The sequence below is a fragment of the Pan troglodytes genome, chromosome 11 (genome assembly GCF_028858775.2).
Source record: "Pan troglodytes isolate AG18354 chromosome 11, NHGRI_mPanTro3-v2.0_pri, whole genome shotgun sequence".
Lineage (NCBI taxonomy): Eukaryota > Metazoa > Chordata > Mammalia > Primates > Hominidae > Pan > Pan troglodytes.
The window spans coordinates 27,754,732-27,779,851 of NC_072409.2; the positions used below are offsets into that span (position 1 = coordinate 27,754,732).

The 25,120-nt window shown below is 33.8% G+C and overlaps 1 protein-coding gene across 3 annotated transcripts in view; it reads right to left on the bottom strand.

The window, feature by feature from the left end:
- The window catches only part of MUSK (muscle associated receptor tyrosine kinase), a 132,130-nt gene that overhangs the window by 91,476 nt on the left and 15,534 nt on the right, over window positions 1–25,120 (bottom strand). For all 3 annotated transcript variants that reach the window (XM_063787605.1, XM_063787606.1, XM_054658383.2), the window contains exons 3-5: window positions 21,793–21,944; window positions 12,736–12,863; window positions 10,806–10,947 (exon numbers count right to left, since the gene is read on the bottom strand). In XM_063787605.1, coding sequence (XP_063643675.1) covers window positions 10,806–10,947; window positions 12,736–12,863; window positions 21,793–21,944 — 422 coding nt within the window. The remainder of the gene's footprint in view (window positions 1–10,805; window positions 10,948–12,735; window positions 12,864–21,792; window positions 21,945–25,120) is intronic.

The following is a 25,120-nucleotide window of genomic DNA, read 5'->3' on the forward strand; positions in this document are numbered from 1 at the left end:
ATGTACTCATGACAGCAAATCAAACCTGTTAGTGGCATCAAACAATTAGGACTGATGCCGGGAACAGGACCACTGCAAATTTTATTAAAACTGCAATCACTGAGAGCACAGCACACGGTGGGGTTTTAAATACCTCTCTCTGTGGCATTTGTGATATTAAGAGCTGCAGCATAAACAAAGGAAAAAGCAAATCAAATGTGGTATAAACATTACATGATTGCTTCCACTTTTGTAGATGCAACAAGTAAATTTGATCTCTAGGAAAGAAGGCAGCCAGAAGTCTAAAATTTTGAAGACAATGCTGATCTTTTATAGTTATGTCTATTGACATCTGCTTCTGTGACATGATAGATAGATAGATAGATAGATAGATAGATAGATAGATAGATAGATAGGAATTATTTATTTTCATCTTTTGGAATTCTACTTGTCTTACCTATTTCATATGTCTGCAAAAATATCTTCAGATAAAAAGTTTCTGAATAGATTTGTTGGCCTTAAGGGTAGATAGTGCAGCCTTTCAGATTGCAAAGAAACTGGGCTGGCAGCACGCAGGTGTCCTGACAAGTGATGGAGACTCATGCGCTGAAGCCACTTAAATTCTCCATATGACTTGCCTTCCCTTGCTACTCCCCAAAATGCCTCTCCACGTTTTGACAAGAGGCTGCTTTTCAAAGCCCTGAGGAAATAAGGAGTTGTTTAAACATGAAGGAGCCCTACAATAACCCTGTACCCAGAAGGACTCTCTTCTTTTTGTTCTGCTTCTAGACCCTCCCTGGCTCTTATTTGCAGTTTTGTATTGGTGCCAAGACACCTCTTCCCACCAGCAATTGCTGACTGACAGCCCTCTCTTGATTCCAGCTTCTGCCCAATATTTTCCTTAATGGCTTAAAGCTTCAAGGGTAAACAAGATAATAATAGAAAATGCAATTAACAAGAGCTTGATACACTCCAGCATCCATCTATTTTAATTTGGGTCTCAAGTACTCTACATTCAGCCAGTTTCTATATACAAAGCAGTATTCATCTGAATGTGATATTCACAGAATGTAGTAAGAGCCACATTCAGCCTCCAATAAATAAGTGCATTTTTAAAAATCTTAGTTAAGGCAGAGAATGTGAGGGGGAAAAAAGAAAATTAGATATTTGTAAATTTTAAATGAGTCTTTTGCAATGTTTAAAAAATCTTATAACAAAGACACCCCCCAGCTATAAAAAACAGTAATTATGTTATCACCTTAAAAGATTTGATTTGTATGGTCTGGTATTTTATTTTTATTTTACTTTATTTTACTTCAGTGTAGAGATGAGGTTTTTGCCATGTCACCCAGGCTTGTCTCGAACTCCTGGATTCAAGAGGTTCACCTACCTTGGCCTTCCAATGTATTGGGATTACAGGCATGAGCCCCTGCACTGGTCAGAGGAGTTAATTCTCTCTCTCTCTCTCTTTCTTTCTCTTTCTTTATTTGTCTCTGTCTCTCTCTCTCTCTATTTTTTTGAGACAGGGTCTCAATCTGTTGCCCAGGCTGGAGTTCAGTGGCTCCATCTCAGCTCACTGCAACCTCTGCCTCCCAGGCTCAAGCAGTTCTCCTGCCTCAGCCTCCTGAGTAGCTGGGATTACAGGTGTGCACCACCATGCCCGGCTAATTTTTGTATTTTTAGTAGAGACGTGGCTTCACCATGTTGCCCAGGCTGGTCTCTAACTCCTGACCTCAAGTGATCCGCCTGCCTCGACCTCCCAAAGTGCCGAGATGACAGGTGTGAGCCACTGTGGTTGGCTCTCTGGTCTAGCGTTTTAAAGGGGGCATATGCCACTGGTCAAAACAGGGAAATAAAATCAGAATTTCAAAAGTTGTCCCAAGCAATCATGATAGCAAACCCTCATTGAAAATTCCAGCCCTGCCATTCAAATCAGCATGTTCCACTGCCATATCCCTCTGCCCCTGAGTATCTGTCTTCCTGTCCTTTAGAGGTACTCAGGAGAAAATGGTTTCAGATATATAAGAAAAACAACATAGATCACTCTTTGGCTACACACCATACCTAAAGTAGAATGTGAAGTGGATTAGAGAAGCAGACAAAACTGTCTCTTAAAAGATAATTTCCTCTATATGGCCCTGAAAAGTCACTTAGTCTCTATTTCAACCTAATAAAATGAATAGGCAGCAAATAAAAGGTTTTGAGGGAAAAAGCCTAGCTGGCATCATCTCACTGAAAATAATGCTTTCATTTCTGTGAGGAACAAATGAAATGATCTCAAGCAGAAGGAAAATTTCTAGTTAAAAATAAAGAAAGCTTTATGAGCCAATATGGTTGATTTATTTTTGTTTTATCACTGTATATTCATTCTCATATTTGGGGACAGCTAAGGAACGATCTTAGCTGGAGGGCAGAAGCCACAAACTGGGTGTGAATGCCTTTAGCACCTGTAAGAAAAATCTCAATTTCAGAGATATTAAAATGTGCAACAAAGAAACTAAAATTTATTCAATTGTGATTGTAAGGGATTAATGATGAGATGTAACCCAGATATGCCAAAATATGAAATAATGAGCATCTTAGAATGTATGAAATATGATATGTAGATTTCTCTGGTGACATCAGACAATAAGATGTTCCCTGGTCACATCCTGCCGTGAATCCTCTCCTAGAGCCCTTTGGCACATGCGGGCCTGAGACAGGGCTTAACCTTTCCAGAAGAGCCTCCACAGTTGTGAGACTGAAAACTTTCTTCTGCATTCCAGATGACTGAGGCTTCCCTGTCAATGTCAAATCAGTATACCTAAATAGTTCTTACCTAGCGGTGCTTCCCTTTCCTATAGGAACTTCCTTTGTTTTACTTTTCCCTTTATGCTGTAAGTCAGTAACACCCAACAAAGTGTGGAAAATGTTCACTGAGAAATCAGAACCCTAACAAAACTTTTGTGCTGGATCCTCCAAACTATTCCAGACTATAAAATCATAAATTTCAGATTTCCATCTATACATAGAAAAGAAGAGTCAGATGAATGGAGACTTCATCAGCAGCTGCTGTTCTCTGACCCCCTTCACTTCCTCCATCTAGGTGACTCTGCCAGCTTCCTCTTGTAGGTCTCAAGCTTAGCAGCTTTATGGATTGATTCCTTCCCTAAAGAAATGGCATGTTCTATGTCCTGTTCATCAGAACCTCCACCTTCAAAATTCTTCAGCCAATATCCAAGAGTTGTGAAAACCTAAGCAACATAGGAATCAATTGCCTTTGACAAAACTTTTCCCATCCCTGAGTTTGTCTTGGAGATCAATGGAGCAACAGAACTGCAAAAATATCAAACTAATGAACAGAAAGGTTCACGTTACTTTATCAAAAATAGTATAATATTTGGAAGAAGTGTTTTTTTTCCAAAGCATAAATACATGTATTAATTCTTCCTAATTATAAAGTTCTCTTTATAAAGATGCAAAAAGTATAGACCTACATAAAGTATAAAATAGAAGTTACCCCCCATATAATTTTCTTTCTTTCTTTTCTTTTTTTTTTTTTTTGAGATGGAATCTTGCACTGTTGCCTGGGCTGGAGTGCAGTGGCACAATCTCTGCTCACTGCAACCTCTGCCTCCTGGGTTCAAGCGATTTTCCTGCCTCAGCCTCCTGAGTAGCTAGAATTTCAGGTGCCTGCCACCATGCCCAGATAATTTTTTGTATTTTTAGTAGAGATGGGGTTTCACCATGTTGGCCAGGCTGGTCTCAAACTCCTAACCTCATGATTCGCCCACCTCGGCCTCCCAAAGTGCTGGGATTATAGGCGTGAGCCATCATGCCGGGACCCCCCATATAATTCTCTATGCAGAGATGATGACTTAAGAGTTCGATATACATGTACTCTAATATATAATAATAAGATATACTGTTCTTTACTTACTTTTTCACTTATGAACATATTATATTGATAATGAATTAATATTCTAAAGCACTTAGAACAGTACCTTGCACATGGTAAGCACTATACAAGTACTTATTAAATACATGAAATAAATAATAAAACAGCAAATAATTATATAGTATACACTATGTGTCTATAATAACTAATAATCAAGCATCCTAAGAGGTAGGTTCTGCTTTTATCTCTATTTTAGAGAAGAGGAAGCTGAGGCTCAGAGATGGAAAGCAGACCCAAGTCACATATACGGTAGATAATTTTAGAAGTTAATGTATATAAATCCATCTCATTCTTTTTAATGGCTGCATGGAATTACATCACATATTTAGATGGTGTCCTATTGAAGCAAATTTAAGTTCTTTACAACTTTTTACTAAGTAACTTTGTAACAAATAATCTTGAACATACACTTGTGCAAATATTCTTTTAGATAAATTGTCAGAAGTTAAATTGCTGAGACAAATCTATATACATTTTAAAGTTTGATTTTTATTTTTCATAAACCTCCATGGGGCTATACCAAATTGTAAGGATAGATGAAAGTGATAGTTTCCCCACACTCTATTGTTACCCTAATTGTTGTCCCTTATAAATAATCTGTCTTCAATATTTTAAGATAATCTCTTTGTCTTTGATGTTTCCTTATGATTTGACTGGGTGTGAAATGCTTATTTCTCTGCTCTTCATTTTTACCGATTGGGACTTGGTATGCTTCACGTACTTGAAGATTTAAGTCTTTCATCAATGCTGGAAAGTTCTTAGTCATCATGTTTTTGAGTATTGCCTCTCATATTTTCTGTAATATATCTTTTATCATTTCTTAAATTCAGTTTCATCTTTTCTATGCTTTCAAAATCTTTCTGCACTGAATTCTAAATTCTGAAGAGCTGATTTCTAATGGCTGAATTATCTCTTTATCTCTAATATACTATTACTCATCCATTGAATTTTAATTTTAATTATATTTTTATGTGTTAAAATTGTGTTTAATTATTTATCAAAACTGCCTGTCTGCCTTATTTATTTATTTATTTAATTTTTTTTTTTAGACAAAGTCTCACTCTGTTGCCCAGGCTGGAGTGTAGTGGTGCAATCTTGGCTCACTGCAACCTCTGCCTCCTGGGTTTAAGAGATCCTTTTGTCTCAGCCTTCTGAGTAGCTGGGACTACAGGCGTGCACCACCATGCCCGGCTAATTTTTGTATTTTTAGTAGAGACAGGGTTTCACAATGTTGGCCAGGCTGGTCTTGAACTCCTGACCTCAAGTAATCTGCCTGCCTTTGCCTCCCAAAGTGCTGGGATTACAGGCGTGAGTCACTGTGCCTGGCCCTAATGTATTTTTGTTTTCCTTATTCCTCCTTTTGCATTTTTAATTACTTTAAGCATACTTATTTTATAATTTCTATGATGTTATGTGGTTAACTGAATTTTCTTTGTATATTATGTTGGACAACACTCACTCAAGGTAGGTTGTTTTCTGTAGGTGTGACAATTTTGCATTGTGAACTCATCCTCAGTGTAGGTATATCCATGAAAAGCCTATGTAACCTGGGTAAAGTGCTTCTTCTTTTAGCTTTTTTTTCTTGTTAAATTTTTGGCCTGGAACCAATGTTTTGTATGTGTGTGGGTTTTTTGGCCTGGAACCAATGTTTTATGTGTATGTAGGTTTTTTTTTTTAATTTTTTTTATTTTTTTTTATTTTGAGACAGGGTCTCACTCTGTTGCCCAGGCTGAAGTGCAGTGGCACAATCTTGGCTTACTGCAGCCTCCACCTCCCAGTTTCAAGCCATCCTCCCACTTCAGGCTCCCAAATAGTTGAGACTAGAGGCATGTACCACCGCACCTGGCTAATTTTTATATTTTTTGTAGAGATGGAGTTTTGCCATGTCGCCCAGGTTGGTCTCCAGTGCTCAAGCCATCAGCCTCCCAAAGTGCTGGGATTACAGGGGTGAGCCACTGTGCCCAGCCTGAAACCAGTTTGTATGTTCATTTTTCCAGCTGAGAATTCCCAGACTGTGCTGATGGTATTAAGTCAATATCAAGCCTATGGAAGCTATAGTCCTGAGTGTTGAATATTCACTCCTAAGATGACCTGGTTTTTTCTCCCTCACGACTAAAGACAGACAAGCCATTGTGTTGTGTTTTTGTGCCCAAAGATGGAATTTCTGGCCCATCTTTCTACTTTTGTGGTTCTCAGCTTTATACAAGGGTCTGAATGCTAACCTCCATTTCACATGGGCCAAGACCCTGTCTCCTGCCCCTTTAAGGGTCTTCAAACCAATCTCCTAGGTTATGGAGATGAGCACCTGTCCCATTACCTTTAGAACGATAACAAACCAGCTCATTGAGCTTATGGTTTTTGCAGTTCCTGTCCATTTCGAGCTTCCAGAGATTTATATTTTATTCTTATCAGTTATACAACTAGCCCAGCATTTCCGGGCTAGTTGGAAGATTTTCATATTATCTTGTCTGTTATATTGCTGGAGCTATAGTGTTTAATCCTAGGCTCATATCTGAGGATATTTCATATTTGGATATTAAATCATAGGTATGGCTGGGCATGGTAGCTCATGCCTATAATCCCAACATTTTGGGAGGTCAAGGCTGGAGGATTGCTTGAGGAGTTTGAGACCAGCCTGGGCAACATAGCAAGACCCTGTCTCTATGAAATAAAATAAAATAAAATAATATAAAATAAATAAACTAAAATAGCTGAGCACAGTAGTGCACACCTGTAGCCCCAGCTAATCAAGAAGCTGAGGTGGGAGAATCACTTAAGCCTAGGAGTTTGAGGCTACAGTAAGCTATGATTGTGCCATTGCACTCCAGCCTGAGCAACAGAGTGAGACTTTGTCACAAAACAAAACAAACAAACAAGAAAGACGGAAAGAAAGAAAAGAAAAGAAAGAGAAATTATAGGTGTATTTGGTACCTAAGGATTCCATGATTCATGCTTCAATCTCTCTTTTGCAATAGTCTCAAATCCTTTGCCCTATTTTCCTTCCTGACAAAACTCCAACATTTATGTCTTGCCTTTGAATTTAGCTTTCTGCTATTTTCTGAACTTACACCTGTACAGCAGAGCAACACTGGAGGGAAAAACCCTGCAACCATGTGCATTGATGCTACTCCATATTCACGGTCCTGCTCTCTACTAAAACTTTAATGCTGCCCTACAATCCTGGTTTACTTTGTGAGTCATCTCTCCCATTCCACAGCTATTTTAGAACTCACTTCATCCCCACCCCCTTCCCTGACCCTTTAACAAAAGTGTTTTCAAAAGATAACCCTAATTTCTCCTTCCTAGAGGAAATAGAGACCATAAGAACAGAATTTTCTCAAATTCTATCCATCATACTTATGAACTGATTTATACTGAAAACTTCCCTCTTCTCCTTTCTTCCTGTTACAAGGACATTCTGTCTTCCTGTCTAAGGAGAGTAACCATATAATTTATCGTGGAAGCTTGGATACTTCTGAAAGTAAAAGAGAGACTCTATTAATAATGATTCCAGGACAACAGGTGTAAACCAGAACTGTCCTGGGAAAACCAGAACATGTGGTCACCCTCTGTATACAGTTTATCATTCTACTTGGCCCCCAAATACAACCCTTGTGCATTATCCAGCACCACATTTCATTGAGTATTTTGTTCTCTTATGTATGTTCAAATTTTTCTTCTCTCTGAGCTCAGTCTCATTAATATTTTAACATTTAAATTTTTTTACATTTCAATATTTTTCGAAGAGAAATCTTGCAATGCAACGTGATCTACACACCAAACATAGCTCCAGCTACTGCTCCCTTTTTTGACTCCTCCCCTTTCTCTGAAAAATTTATCAAAAAATTTGTCAATACCTCCTGTCTATTTTTTTTCAGCTCCCATCCTCTCCTTCATTTGCAGAATTCTGGTTTCCCCCTCATTTTCATCTAGATACTTCTCTTGACAATGTCACACAGGACTATCTCATTCTTTAATAGAACAGACAGTATTCAGCCTGACTCAAATTCTTAGACACAGCTATCTGTGCAGCCTTGTGTAAGTTAGCGATCCTCTCTATTCCTCTGTTTCCTAAAATGGCAGAATATAGGGCCCTTGTTACAGACTTTTAGTGAGAATTAAACAAGATAATCCACATAAAACATTTAGCCTCAATGGAACCTTTTAAAATGTTAGCCTTCCCATTGGACATCCTTTCAGAAAGACATCCATGCTGCACCACGCTTGAGTTAGATGGTTCCATCAATAATTCTGTATGTCACCGTTTGAACATTTTAAGGCAAGACCAAAGTATAGGATACCTTTATATTTCCATTGCAGAGGTCCAGCAGTCTGAGAATGGCAATCTAGAAAGGGAGCTTTACTTCTGTGTGGTAGGGTGTTTCTTTCACAGTTGTAACAACAAAGATTTAGTTAACACATGGTACCCAATCCATGGCCTGGCATGTTTATCTTTATTAGAGGCTATCAATGACAAAACTCTATCTTTTCCTGTATGCCCATCTGTGTTACATGTAGCCCAGCATCAAATGGCACCATAGAGTTCTGATTCGATATAGTCACTGCATAACTAATTTGCAGAGTTACGACTTGATACATACATATGCTCGTCTGCCCCAACTGACGATGGCCCTGCCTCATCATCTTCAGTCCTCATCATTGCCAAACTAGCAGGCATCTGCATGTACTTTTGAGGTTTTTCCAGTCATTTCTCAGTTGCTTTTTTTTAAAAAAAACTTGTTCTGAGTTGTAGGTTGAGTTAGCCTTACTTCTAAATAGGTCACGTCTACATTATATCTTATGAAAATACCTCAACTATTTATTCAAGTGGAAGTCAACCTTTCAGAGCTTCCAGAGCCAAAGCAAATTTGTTACAATTTTATGTTTTAATCATAATAAGTATAGTAGATTCCATTTATTAAATGCTTATTATGTACCAGCAATTGTGCTAAGCATGTCACATATTTTGGCTATTTTAATAGGGACTAAGATGAGGGTAGAAATAGACATTTGTGCTAAATGTGTGCGAAAATCATCTTACCTACAGTTAGAATAACTTTAAATGATATTATGAGCTCTCAGTTCTAGCAAATTTAATACAATCTCTAGCATATATTAACTTTTAAAGCACTAAGCATGACCATTTAAAGGTTACGAGAAAAGAGGCAGTATTCAATGTTACTGATAGGCATGATACAAAATTAAATGGTAACACAAAACCAAACTGTATAATAACTCCAACTAATGGAGTTCGGTGATAATTTTCTCTAGGTCAAAGGTAAAGCAAGTTGTTTTAATATCTATGAAGCTAGTGACCTAAATGATCAGTATTAAATATTATAATACAGAAAGCTTATTTTTAATATCTTAAAGAGAAAAACTCTGTGATATTTTATACAAATGGATAGCATTAAGTCTGCATCATTCCTTAGACAGAACAAGAAAACACTGGATCTAGGCAGACAGATATTCAGTGAGTCTGAATGTGTGTCTGGGTGGGTTTGTAGGTTTATTTAGTTTTTACTGAATAAATCATATCAACTGGTTGTTGAATACGGAGCTTCAAATAGCACTGATTATTTAGAAGATATTAAATTACAGCAACTTGCTGAAAATGTATTTTTATATTCTGACAGCCACTATTCCCACCAACCTCATTATTTTCCATGAGGAATTAATGAAAATTTTATGAGCAATTGGTACAATGACATAATAAAGATGTTACCTCAATTGGAGGCAAAGGTGGGAAATGAGATCATTAAAGCTGTGACAGGAATGTCCATCAAGGAAATAAAAATAATCTTAAAGGAGTTAATAGAAAACTATATGAGTGAGAAGGAAATATGCAGAAAAGGATAGATTTTGGCCTAAGGAAAGTAGGACAGAATCAAAGTAAAATATGGAGAACTCTTCAAGTCTTTTCCTGATTGAACTGTAATTTGTGCCAGTATGTGATACTCTAACACTTATCAATAAGATAAGAGAAAAGCAGAAAAATAGATAATAATTCTTATAGCCAACATTTATTGAGGTTGCACAAAGGACCAGATGCTCTGCTAAACACTATCAACACCTAACTTCATTAAATAGAGCAAACCCCACTTAACAGGTGAGAAAGCTAGGAGCCAAAGATGTTAATTCTCTGGCATACAACAGGAAGAGCTAGGAAAGGTTTGTACTCAGTTTATTCGCCTAATAGAAGTGTGCTGATAGTTCTTTTTAAGCAAAATGTGGTGCAATTTTAGGTCAAGAAGGACCCGACTAACAAGCAAATAGAACACCTAGACCTATTTGGATTCTGATTTCTCAGTGAAGACCTTTCACACCAAGTTATTGAATTAGCTGATTAAAAAATATTTTCAGAAAGAAAAGAAAAACGATTTTGATAACATAACTCATAGAACTGGGATTATTTTTGGCTTTACGATTTGAGTTAATGTTTTTTTTCAAGCTTTGTGATAGAACACTATCTGAAAATAGCTACTTTTTCCTCCTTATCACATCTTTTTAAAGTTGTTCTATATGATTAAAAAGATTAAAATTATTATGCCCAAGTCTTTAAATGAGGGAAGAATTGTCCAAACCAGGAAGACATTCTAAAATGGGTTTCTATTATTTTACTGTTACAGTAAATTTAGTCTGTTTTGGTAAAAATTACCAGTGATTGTGAGTAATCAATGGAATATGACCTTTTATACTAGTGAAAATTTCTTTCTTTTTTCAGTTTTCCTTTTCTGTTATCATACGCTTGAACTTATGGCCTAATATCTGGAACAACTGAGGGAAGTGGGCTGCCCACATCTCTTCTCTCCCAAGCCCAGGTGCAGCCTTCACAGTAGACAGTGAGGCCCCTGGTCACACAGCCAGGGGAAGAAATGCAGCTCCTTACCCTCAACTTCCAGCTTCACCACTTTGGAATATGCTGTCCCGAGGCTGTTTTTTGCCACACATCGATACTGTCCTGCATCTTCCTTTTGTACGTTATGAATCCTCAAGCTCCCAGATTCAAGAACTGCAATTCGAGAATTTTCCTGCCAGAGATAGGGACGTGAATTCAAAAATGTTTATGGGTCTATCAAGGATACATTTGCCAAATATCATCAACTTATTGTCATCACTATTATCATCATCAAAGATATCGCTTTGACCTTTATTGGCCACTTATTATGTAAAACATACAATATTAAATGAAATAGTGCAAGAGTACCTAAATTAATCTTCACCAGGGTCCTATGAGGTATAGTTTATTTTTATTTTCTTTCATCCCATGAGTGTGTGTATATATATATTATATATATATAATATGTATATGTATAATATATATATGTATATGGGCTTATTTTGCTTCCCCAAAGTCACAGCTAAATCTGATTAAAAGCATTGCTTTTACAAGGGGGAAATGTTGCAGAGTGGGGTGGTGAGACATACAAAACTACATACTGGGTATAATGTACAGCACTCAGGTAATAGGCGCGCTAAAATCTCAGACTTGGCCACTATACAGTTCATCCTTGCAACCAAAAACCACTAGTACCCCAAAAGCTATTGAAATATAAATAAATAAACACATTGCTTTTAACTATCAGGTTTACCTTGCACCCTAGATGGTATCTTTAGAAGAGTACATGTCCTTTGAAATACTAGAAAATTTCACACATAATATTAAAATTACTCTTTGGAGTTTAAATATTACATCTGTCTTTTCTGTTTTGAACCCTAAATTCAGTAACATAAGTACAACCACCCTTGTTTGTCATTGTAGGAAATGCACCAAGATTTATAACAAGAGGAAAGCCAGATAATTAATCATTAAAAATTAGCAATATTTATTTTATTTTAAATAAAGCAAAGCTGAGCAATTTTATACCTTAGTTCAGTTAATTGACATAAAGTGACACCTTTGTATTCCTCTTAAAATATACTATGCATTGTTAAATGAAAAACATAGTCTGTAATCTTTTAGGTGATACAAAGATGGAAAGACAATAATGATGCCTCATAATAATTTATCAATAAATGTGGGGATAAGATACAGAGGCAGTACAAAATAAGCATATCAATAATAACTTTTTTTTTTTTTTGAGATGGAGTCTCATTCTGTTGCCCAGGCTGGAGTGCAGTGGTGAGATCTTGGCTCACTTGCAACCTCTGCCTCTCGGGTTCAAGTTATTCTCCTGCCTCAGCCTCCTGAGTAGCTGGGATTATAGGCACACACCACCACACCCAGCTAATTTTTGTATTTTTAGTAGAGACAGGATTTCGCCATGTTGGCCAGGCTGGTCTTGAACTTCTGACCTCAGGCCTTGGCATCCTGAAGTGCTGGAATTACAGGCGTGACTACTCTTCATGACTCAGGAGGGATTTGCCAAGGTATTTGTGTATGAGTCTTGAGTCTTTTCGCCTAACTTCTCTCCAGAGATCTCATTTCTTCCAAACCTTGTCTCCCTCCCTCCTTCCAGAAACTCAGTTCTAAAGCCTGGGTTTTAGTTTTTCTTTTTCATCCCCTAAGTCTCAGATTCAACATTAAAAAAATAAATGATTTAGCCAGCCAACAAATACAAAGGATTCCAGGTTTGCTTTTTCATTGCCTCCTTTTCTATCTTTAACATTATTGGTTCCCATCTCTTTTTTCCCTAGCCAGACCCAAATGAAATGCCATGCAGTTTGCCTATATGCAAACAGAAATATTTACATTTGGTTAAAATGTACATGGAAACTACTTTATACTAGAAGTTTGTAAGTGTGTAACTGAGTGTGTAAAGAAATGTTATATTTTAAAATACATTTTATATATGTGTTTTAACATCATAACCACTTACCCTGAGAGGGCTGTCTCCCTTTATCCAAGACACTGATGGTTTGGGATTACCCATTGTAGTACATGGTAGGACTGCTTTTAATCCCTCTATTATTTTCACATTTATGGGAGGACGAGTTATTTTAGGTTCTAAAAAGAAATGAAAATTCAAAATAAATAAAGCAATATGGCTTTATTAAACCTAGAGTTTCTAACTTTCAATTTAATTCTAAACATCTGTTTTGAGAATCATTTGAGGCATGTTATATTACAAAATTCACCAAATGCAAAGACAGTTTTCCTCAGTAGATCTCAAACAGAAATCAGTTTAGAAACACTTGGTTGTCTCTGCTTTATTAGAATCTTACTAGCAAAACACAAATTTATGAAAAATATTAACAGTGTGAAGTTACCATAGCATTCTTCATTTTAAAAGATAGTTAATAAAAGCTGATTAACATAGGCTGTCACCATAGCAATTCAACATTATTTAATTCAAACTGATAGACATAAAACATTTGAAAAGAAAATTTTGATATAACTATATTCTTACCTAGTTATAAATTATGACCTATTTTCCCTTTAGCTTCCATCTTAATTTGACTATTAAATTTGATGATTAATAATTAAATACATTCATTCTCTAGAAAGTAAACCAGATATTATTATATTAACAATCAGAAGAAATTCTGTCATACAATTTGGGGGGACTCAATTCTGTAAAGCAAACGTGTAATTTACTGTTCAAACACTTTTAATCTTTCAGAAGAAATAGTTTATGCCAGTTAATTTTTATTCTCAAATATGAAACTTTCAAAGAAAGTTATTAAATCTAATATACAAAAGAATTGATAAGTTCAGGATGCCAGTTATTTTAGTATTATTCATAAAATAGTTAAAACTACATTTATGTCCTTAGGAATTTTATGTTACAGATACAGAGGGGGACTTCGCAAGAGAGACTACTGAGCAATGGACACATTTTATTTCTTGCAGGACATGTGCCGTAACCAATTTGTTATTTTGACAAAGGAAAGCACGAAATAAGGACTTTGTTTTCTTCTACTACAATGTGAGGGAGAGGAGTGGGGGCTTTGGTGTTGTCGGTAGTAAGAGATATTTGCAAAGCCTTCATGACCTGTTGGTTTGCTTTTTTATTTTATTTTATTTTATTTTATTTTTGAGACGGAGTCTTGCTCTGTCGCCCAGGCTGGAGTGCAGTGGCACGATTTCGGCCCACTGCAAGCTCCGCATCCTGGGTTCATGCCATTGTCCTGCCTCAGCTTCCCGAGTAGCTGGAACTACAGGCGCCCACCACCACACCCAGCTATTTTTTTTTTTTTTTTTTGTATTTTTAGTGGAGACGGGGTTTCACCCTGTTGTCAGGATGATCTTGATCTCCTGACCTCGTGATCTGCCCGCCTCAGCCTCCCAAAGTGCCGGGATTACAGGCGTGAGACCTGTTGGTTTTTAATCTAAGCATTCACTGCCATTTAGAGTTCCTGTGGCCCTGTGTTATAGCAAAAATACAAGAAAGGCTTTACAATATAGGAAAATAACAACTTTATTACTTTGCCTGCTATCTATAGCATACAACTCTCCTTCTAATAAACTGTAAATACCTACATTTAAATACAGTACTGGCCAGGTTCCTCAACTGTGAGTTGTATTGTCATACAGTTGCTGGGAAAAACTTAGCTGAGCACTTGATATTCCTATGACAGTCAAATAAAGTGTTATCTATGCCTTCCATAGGTTCCCTGAACAAGATCTCTATGGTAAAGCTGAGGCACAGATAATGTCTTAGGTAAAGACCTTTGCTTAAAGCAAAAATCTCCTATCTTCTCAGTGACATGATGTCTTGGTCATCTGTTAGGTGAGGGGTGAGGAATTCCCTTTTGGGAAATTGAATGTAAAGTCAACTAGGAATGACTAGGGTATTGACGCATAGCCACGGATCCCCACTGTAAGGGAACATGATTCAGGGTGGAGTCATAAGTACTGACCAATCAGAACTGGTCACCTTAAAGCAGGATGCTGGAAGTATCCCGCTGTGCCAGCATTGAGACTTTAGCTGATGGACCATTAGGAATTTAGGGGAGGGAGCTCTTGGGGGAGGGCTTAAGAGAGCTGGAGTAGTGATAGGGGTTGGGGGATCTCGGGAGCCTTATAAAACAGATCTTTCCAAGAAGTATGGAAGCATTCCAAAATTTTAGCAATTGGAATGGCCACACCGGTGTATATCCACATGAATGGATGAGATCTCCAAAGGAGAGGTTGGAAAAAAGAAGGCAAGAAAAGAAAAGGGGATTTAGTATAGAACCCAAATCAAGAACAATTGGGCCAGAGAGAATATGCAAAACATTCAAAAGAAAGGTAGTGTCACAAAGTAAGGAAATACTTGAGTGTGTTTCATCCTCAGAATGAAGTCTTCATTATTTAGCAAATGAGAGCATTCCAACTTCCTTATTTGATTTCTTACTTCTCTGCATACTGAAGGGAAGCCTGCATATAGGCAGATCCCCACCTACTTACTCACAGTAAGTACCAAATCAGTATTCCATAAAGTCATGCTATTCCCACCAGCTTTTTATCCTAATTAACTGAACACTCCATGTATATTTATGACCAAAAAATAAAAGATCAATTTGAGAAAAATTGTAAACATAAAAGGATGGAACCCAAACAAAATCAATTTTTTTTTCTGAAGGAAATAAAAGTAATGCAGGGGAAAAAAGAAAATGTCTTTTTAAAAGATGCACTAGTGATATCCTTAGAAGCTTAAGTGAATATTGTATCATACAAGTGAGTTTGTTATGACAACAGAGACATCAAGGAAATTCTTAGAAATTAAAAATATAGTTTTTAAGACCAAAACACTCAGAATGACAGAATAGTCATACTGGAGACCACATTCATAATATGAAGAAAAAGTAAAAGGAATCTTCAAGAGAGTAGAATATTAAGACATGCAGAAAATATGAGGAGAAAAATTTGAAGTCATAGAGAAAGAAAAAAGAAAAAAAAACAGAGAAAATGTACCTGATTTTCCAAAAAGCTTTGGTCTTTAGATCAAAAAGGCCCACCTAGGCTGGGTGCAGTGGCTCACTCCTATAATCTTGATACTTTGGAAGGCCAAAGTGGGAGGATCACTTGAGCACAGGAGTTCAAGACTCAGTATATGCAACATACTGAGAACTTATCTCTACCAAAAAAAAGTAAATAAATAAATAAAAGTAGCCTGGTATGGTGGCTCATGCCTGTTGTCCTAGCTACTTGGGAGGCTGAAGCAGGAGGATTGCTTTAGCCCAAGCAGTCAAGGCTGCAGTGAGCCATGGTCACACAACTGCACTACAGCCTGAGTTACAGAGTGAGATCTTGTCTCAAAAAAACCAAAACAAAACAAAAACCAACCAACCAAACAAACAAAAAAACAAGGCCCACCTAAAACTGAGTAGCAATAATTCTTAAAAATACACCTAATATATTCTTGTCAATTTGTGAAATTTATGAACTCTAGAAAAAAAAGAAAAATCCTAAACTTTTCAAGAGAGACATCAGATTTACTTGTAAAGAAATAAGAAAAAGACTTCTCATCTGCAACAGAGGATATCTACTAAAACTAAAGAAAAGGGCTTTTAAAACTCTCATTCTGCATGCAGCAAAATTATTATCCAACAATGCAAGCAAAATGAAGACTTCCAATCATGCACAAATTCAGGAAATATTTTACATCTTCACACTCTGAAAAAAGTACCTAATGATTTCCTCCAGCAAAATAACAAAAGATAAGAAATAATGAGGAAAGACAACAACACAAAAACTAAAAATAAATGTCCCAAGTAGACCTAAATTCCTCTAATTTGTGTGGTGCCCGTATGTATGGTTATAAGCATGTCAGAGAAGAGAAGATGAAGGTTACATCATTGTAAGATTGACAGTTTGCAAGTAGCAGATGCTTACAGGACAGGAGGCCATGAGATTTAAAGATGCTGGTAAGGCAGTGTTTGATGACACATCACCAGGTAGAAGAACTAAGTATGGAAGGAAATAAAAGCCCCATTGGGGAATCAATGGAAAGGAGAACAGAGACGAATCAAGGTAAGAGAACATGATGATGCTGGTGATGTTGAGGTTGTATAGCAAGAGTAGGAGAATGAGAGAGACTGAGACACTGTTGTTAGCTGAGAAGGAGACAATGGAAGTTTGTGCCCACAAACTCTACTTGGAGGCAAATCATGAGTATGGGAAACTGTTTTGCTCATCTGACAAGGCTGTACCAAAAAATGTCCATGATGAGAGTGACATACTGAAGCTGAAGATTTTAAATGCAGACTACTTCCAGTGGGTGACAAGGCCAAGAGTGAGTCATCGATTGGGTACGCTGATAAAGAGTTAACACAAACAGACTCATGCCTGTAATCCCAGAACTTTGGGAGGCCAAAGCGGGCAGATTACTCAAGGTTAGGAGTTTGAGACTGGCCTGGCCAACTTGGCGAAACTCTGACTCTACCAAAAATACAAAAATTAGCAGGGTCCGGTGGCACATGCCTGTAATCTCAGCTACTTGGGAGGCTGAGGCAGGAGAATTGCTTGAACTCAGGAGGCAGAGGTTGCAGTGAGCCATGATCACGCCACTGCACTCCAGCCTGAGCGAGACTCCGTCTCAAAAAATATATATATATTTATTTAAATATATATATTTATATATATACTTATATTTAAATATATATTTATATATATACTTATATTTAAATATATATATACTTATATTTAAATATATATACTTATATTTAAATATATATATTTATATATACTTATATTTAAATATATATATTTATATATACTTATATTTAAATATATATTTATATATACTTATATTTAAATATATATTTATATATACTTATATTTAAATATATATTTATATATACTTATATTTAAATATATATTTATATATACTTATATTTAAATATATATATACTTATATTTATATATACTTATATTTAAATATATATATACTTATATTTAAATATATATATACTTATATTTGAATATATTTATATATATACTTATATTTAAATATATTTATATATACTTATATTTAAATATATATATTTATATATATGCTTATATTTAAATATATATATTTATATATACTTATATTTAAATATATATATTTATATATATACTTATATTTAAATATATATTTCTATATTTATACTTAAATATATTTATATATTTCTATATTTATACTTAAATATATATTTATATGTTTCTATATTTATACTTAAATATATATTTATATGTTTCTATATTTATACTTAAATATATATTTATATGTTTCTATATTTATACTTAAATATATATTTATATGTTTCTATATTTATACTTAAATATATATTTATATGTTTCTATATTTATACTTAAATATATATTTATATGTTTCTATATTTATACTTAAATATATATTTATATGTTTCTATATTTATACTTAAATATATATTTATATGTTTCTATATTTATACTTAAATATATATTTATATGTTTCTATATTTATACTTAAATATATATTTATATGTTTCTATATTTATACTTAAATATATATTTATATATTTATACTTAAATGTATATTTATATATTTATACTTAAATATATATTTATATATTTATACTTAAATATATATTTATATATTTATACTTAAATATATATTTATATATTTATACTTAAATATATATTTATATATTTATACTTAAATATATATTTATATATTTATACTTAAATATATATTTATATATTTATACTTAAATATATATTTATATATTTATACTTAAATATATATTTATATATTTATACTTAAATATATATTTATATATTTATACTTAAATATATATTTATATATTTATACTTAAATATATATTTATATATTTATACTTAAATATATATTTATATATTTATACTTAAATATATATTTATATATTTATACTTAAATATATATTTATATATTTATACTTAAATATATATTTATATATTTATACTTATATAATATATATTTATATATTTGTACTTATATAATATATATTTATATATTTGTACTTATATTAATATATATTTATATATTTATAATATATAATTATAATATTTATAATATGATATATGATATGTAAATGTATATTTATATTTAAATATATATTTGTATATTATATTTAAATATGTATTTTTATGTATATTTATATAATTTATATTTAAATATATATTTATATTTATATTTAAATATACAGTTATATATAAATATATAGTTACATATTTATATATTTAAATATATAGTTATATATTATATATTAAAATATATAACTATATATAATATATATAGTTATATATATAATATATATTATATATATAACTATATATAACATATATAGTTATATATATAATATATATTATATATATAACTATATATAACATATATAGTTATATATTATAATATACTATGTATATTATATAGTATATTACTAATATATACTAATATATAATATATTATATATACTAAAATATATAATATGTTATATATTATATAATAAAAAATATATAAATATATATAATATATAAATATATATAACTATATATAGTTATATACATTTATATATAGATATGTATTTTTTACATATTTTCATATTTTTTACATATATTATATATAAATATGTATTTTTTACATATGTTATATATAAATAAGTATTTTTTACATATTTTTATATTTTTTACATATGTTATATATAAGTATTTTTTACATATTTTTATATTTTTTACATATATAAATATGTATTTTTATATATATAGCTATATATTTATATATTATATATTTATATATAAATATAACTATATAATTTATAAATATATAGTTATATATTACATATTTATATATTTATATTTATATATTATATATATTATATAAATATAAATATATATTTATATATTATATAAAATATAAATATATATTATATATTTTATATAAAATATAAATATATATTTATATTTTATATAAAATATAAATATATATTTATATTTTATATAAAATATAAATATATATTTATATTTTATAAATGTATAGTTTATATATTTATATAAATATATAGTTTATTTATATATTTATATAAATATATAGTTTATTTATATATTTATATAAATATATAGTTTATTTATATATTTATATAAATATATAGTTTATTTATATAGTTTATATAAATAAACTATAAAACTATATATTTAAATATAAATATATAACTATAGCTATATATTTATATATTTAAATATATAGTTATACGTATTTATATTTAAATATGTTTTTATATATTTAAATATATATTTGTGTATATTTAAATATATGTATGTATTGATATTTAAATATATGTTTACATATATTTATATATAAATATATATAACAAAAAAACAATAAAACAGTTAACACAAACAACGTAAATGCCCATTAATGATGGACTGGATAAAGAAAATGTGGTACATATACACCATGGAATACTACAGAGCCATAAAATGGAATGAAATCATGTCCTTTGCAGGGACATGGATGCAGTTGGAAGCCATTATCCTCAGTAAACTAATGCAGGAACAGAAAACCAAACACTGCATGTTCTCACTTATAAGTGGGAGCTAACGATGGGAACACATGAACACATGGGGGGAAACAGCACACACGGGGCCTGTAGGGGGTGTTGGTGTGGGGAGGGAGAACATCAAGAAGAATAGAATGGATGCTAGGCTTAATACCTAGGTGATGGGATGATCTGTGCAGTATACCACCATGGCACATGTTTACCTATGTAAAACACCTGCACATTCTGCAGATGTACCCCTGAACTCAAAATGAAAGTTAAAAAAATAAAATGAAACTACCTTTCCTCACAGTGGCAGACTTACCTTAACGACTACATACGTGTGTACATAGAGATTAAAAGTATGAGCCCTAAAATTGAAAAAAAAAGACAAACATCACTGGATTTCTGGAGGTCAAGGAATTATGAGAATTAAGTGGCTAGTGGTTCTATTTCATGGCTGTTAAAATTTCTTAGGGTAATTGCAGGAGTAGAGATGGATAGAAAGATAGTAAGCCTGGAATCAAAGTTTTTAATAAATATGGGGAAGTGCCTAGAAGAGTAGATGACATGATGAATACAGTTAGAGAAAAGATAGGTCAGAATGGCATAAGCCCTCATCAGAGGAAAGATTTTGTATAGGAATACAAAATAGAATGGTTTAAAAGCAACACTGAGGGCTGGGAGATTACCTACTAGCGTTTGGCAGTCTTGTAGACATGAAGTGGAGAAAATAGAACAGCTTCCACTGAAGCAGAAAATCACTCAGAAGAATATCAAATTTGAAATAAGGCAAAAGTGTCTGCAAAGAGGTTAGAAATAAAAAGGGTGTTTGGTTGTGTTTCACAGGTGTAGGGTAAATGTTTCAGAGGAAGTTTTCCTGGTGAAAGAATTCAGGGTGGAAGAAGTCAGGAGATGAGTGAAGGTAAGAAAATGGGAGAGGATAGAGAATTGAGAGGCTTGCCTTAGGGTAGTGGTTGATAGCAGGCATAAGAGGTGTGGGATTAATTGGCCTCAGGGTTGTGCTAGAATTTGAACTTGTCTCACTGCTGAATCACCAGGCCTGAGAAAATCTCTATTTACTGACTGTTTTAAAGTGTACCAAGTCAGGGGGGGCGCAGTGGCTCACGCCTGTAATTCCAGCACTTCAGGATGCCAAGGTGGGCGGATCACCAGAGGTCAGGAGTTCGAGACCAGCCTGTCCAACATAGTGAAACCCTGTATCTTCTGAAAATAGAAAAATTAGCTGGGCTTGGTGGCACGCACCTGTAGTCCCAGCTACTCAGGAGCCTGAGGCAGGAGAATCACTTGAACCCAGGAGGTGGAGGTTGCAGTGAACGGAGATCATGCCACTGCACTCCAGCCTGAGCAACAGAGTGAGACTCTGTCTCAAAAAAAAAATGTAAAAAATAAATACAAAACTAAGTGTACCAAGTCAACTTTCAAATCAATAGACGAATCTCTTTCCCACTCACTCATCTTCACTTGCAGGGCTCCACAACTCTCCACAGCTCCTCCCACACCATTGTTGGCCGTGCAGCAGTAAATGCCATCATCACTGTCTTCCACACTCAGGATGGTGAGGAGCTGCCCATTCTCCCGGATGCTGTACCGGGTGTCAAAGAGCCTGCAGGTCACAGAAAAAAAATGACAGATTAGTGCTTCCTCTGTGATTTTTTTTGCCATGATTAATGTATCAAACTGATGACTTGTTAATGAGGAAGTAGAATAAAGGTGAGAGGAAACTTGAGTGAGTTCTGAATAATAGAATAACCTTACTTGATAATATAAAGCTAACATTATATTCTCATCTTTCTTAGGCTCCAATAGTCAAAGTACCATAGTCCTTCAAAAATGCTTTCAAAGGGTGATGCCCACTGATAAGACAAAATGTAAAGTTTACTTTATTCAGAAAAGCATATAAAACCAAGATATAGGTGTCTTCTCCCAATAAGTTCTGGGAAGTAGCAGCTATTAATAGATAATGAACATGCATACGTATAAATACGATGAACAGAAAGGGTTAATTACTTATAGAAGTAACTAATGATTAGTTGAATATTTATTCTTTCATTAAACAATTACTTACTGATTGCTAACAAGTGCCAGGCACACTTCTAGTTACTTGGGATACATAAGGGAGGAAAACAATTTCGAACTATAAAAATATATGCTTTACATATATTACCTATTTAATTATATGCAAACCATTTGTTGAGAAGGGAATTAGGGCAATTGAAAGAAATAGGAAGAGAAGCAGCAATATAAAAGAGAGTTTCTTTTAACCAAATAAGAGTTTTTTTATGCCAAATGCGTGTGGTAAGCAGAATAACACTCCCACAGAGGTTCTTGTTTTAATCACCAAAATCTGTCAATATGTTACCTTATTTTGCAGATGTTAAGAATCTTAAAATGGAGTGTTCTGGACTATTCGAATGGGCCCTGTGTGATAATAAGTATCCTTAAAAGATGGAAGAGAGAGGCAGATTGATAAAGGGAGGTATGACAATGGAGGCAGAGGTCAGAGTAGTGCCATTGCTAGCCTTATAAGTGGAGTAGGGGGCCAAGGAATGCAGGTGGCCTCTAGAAGCTAGGAAAGGCAAGAAATCAGATTCTTCCCTAGAGCCTCCAGAAGGAACTCAGCCCTGCCAACACTTTGATTTTAACCCAGAGAGATTTATTTCATACGTGTGAACTCCAGAACTGTAACATAGTACGTTTATGTTGTTTTAGGCCACTAAGTTTGTGGTAATTTGTTACAGCAAGGATAATAAATAAATACAGGTTTTGGTACCTGGAAGTGTGGTGCTGCTGCAACAAATACCTAAACATGTGGATGTGGCTTTGCAATTGATGAATAGTTAGAACCGAAAAAAATTTGAAAAGCATGCTAGAAAAAGCCTGTATTTCCTCAAAGAGACTGTTAATAGAAATACGTGTGTTAATGATTCTGCTCCTGAGGAATTGGAAGGAAGAGAGTTGCATGGTAGAGAAAATCTACATCATCTTAAAGAATACCTAAATTATCATGAACAGACTATTCGTAGAAATATGTATGTTCAAAGCACTACTGTTGAGGACTTGAGTGGAAATGAGGAGCATGCTACTGGGAAAAGAAGAAAGGGGGATCCTTGTTATGCAGGACAGAGAACTTAGCTGAATGGTGTCCTGCAGTTATGTGGAAAACAAAGCTTGTGAATGATGAACTCAGATATTTAGCTGAGGAAATTTCTAAGCAATGTGTCGAAGCTGCGGCCTCATTTCTTTTTTCTGGTTATAGTAAAATTCAAGAGGAAAAGATAAGTGGGAAAAACTGCTAAGCAAAAAAGGAACCAGGACTTGATGATTTGGGATTATCGGCCTATCCAGACTGCACAAAATACTAGCAAACCAAATTCAACAATACATTAGAAAGATCATATATCATCACCAAGTGAAACTTATCCCTGGGATACAAGGATAGTTCAACATATGCAAATCAATCAATGTGATACATCATATCAACAGATGAAGGGTAAGAAACATACGATTATTTCAATATATGCTGAAAAAGCATTTGATAAAAATTCAGCATCCCTTTGTGATAAAAACCCTCAAAAAATAGATGGAAAATGCCTCAAAATAATAAAAGCCATATATGACAGACCCATAGCTAGTAGTATCATACTGAATGGGGAAAAACTGAAAGCCTTTCCTCCAGTCTGGAATGCAACAAGGATGCCCACTGTCACCACTGTTAATTCAACACAGTCCTGGAAGTCCTACCTAGAGCAATCAGACAAGAGAAAGATATTAAGGGCCATCCAAATTGGAAGGGAAGAATTATCTTTGTTTACAAATGATATGCTCTTATATTTGGAAAAACTTAAATACTCCACAGAAAACTATTAGAACTGATAAATTCAATGAAGTTGCAGGATACAAAATGAACGTACAAAAATCAGTAACATTTGTATATACCAACAATGAACAATATGAAAAATAAATTTAAAAATAATCCTATTTACAATAGCCAGACATAAAATTAAATAGCTAGGAATTAATCAAAGAAGTGAAAGATCTCTATAATGAAAACTGTAAGACATCAATGAAAGAAATTCATGAGGACACCAAAAAAATGGAAAAATATTCCATATTAATGGATTGGAAGAATCAATATTATTAAAATGTTCATACTACCGAAAGCAGTCTATAGATTCCATGCAATTCCTATCAAAATACCAATGACATTCTTCACAGAAATAGAAAAAAATATCCTAAAATTTACGTGAAACCACGAAAGGCCCAGAATAGCCAAAAGAAAAAAGAAAAAAACTGGAGGAATCACATTGCCTTACTTCAAATCATACTACAGAGCTAGAGTAACCAAAACAGCATGGTACTTTCATCAAAAGAGACACATAGACCAATGGGACAAAACAGAGAACCCAGAAATAAATTCATGCACCTGCAGTGAACTCATTTCATTTTTGACAGAGGTACCAAGAACATACACTGGGAAAAAGACAGTCTCTTCAGTAAATGATGTGTGGAAAACTGGATATCCATGTACAGAAGAATGAAACTAGACCCCTATCTCTCTCCATATACAAAAATCAAATCAAAATGGATTAAAGATTTAAATCTAAGACTTCAATCTATGAAACTACTCCAAGAAAACATTGGGGAAACTCTCCAGGACATTGGTCTGGGCAAAAATTTCTTGAGATACCCACAGGCATAGGCAACCAAAACAAAAATGGACAAATGGGATCACATCAAGTTAAAAGGCCTTCTGCACAGCAAAGGATACAATAAACAAAG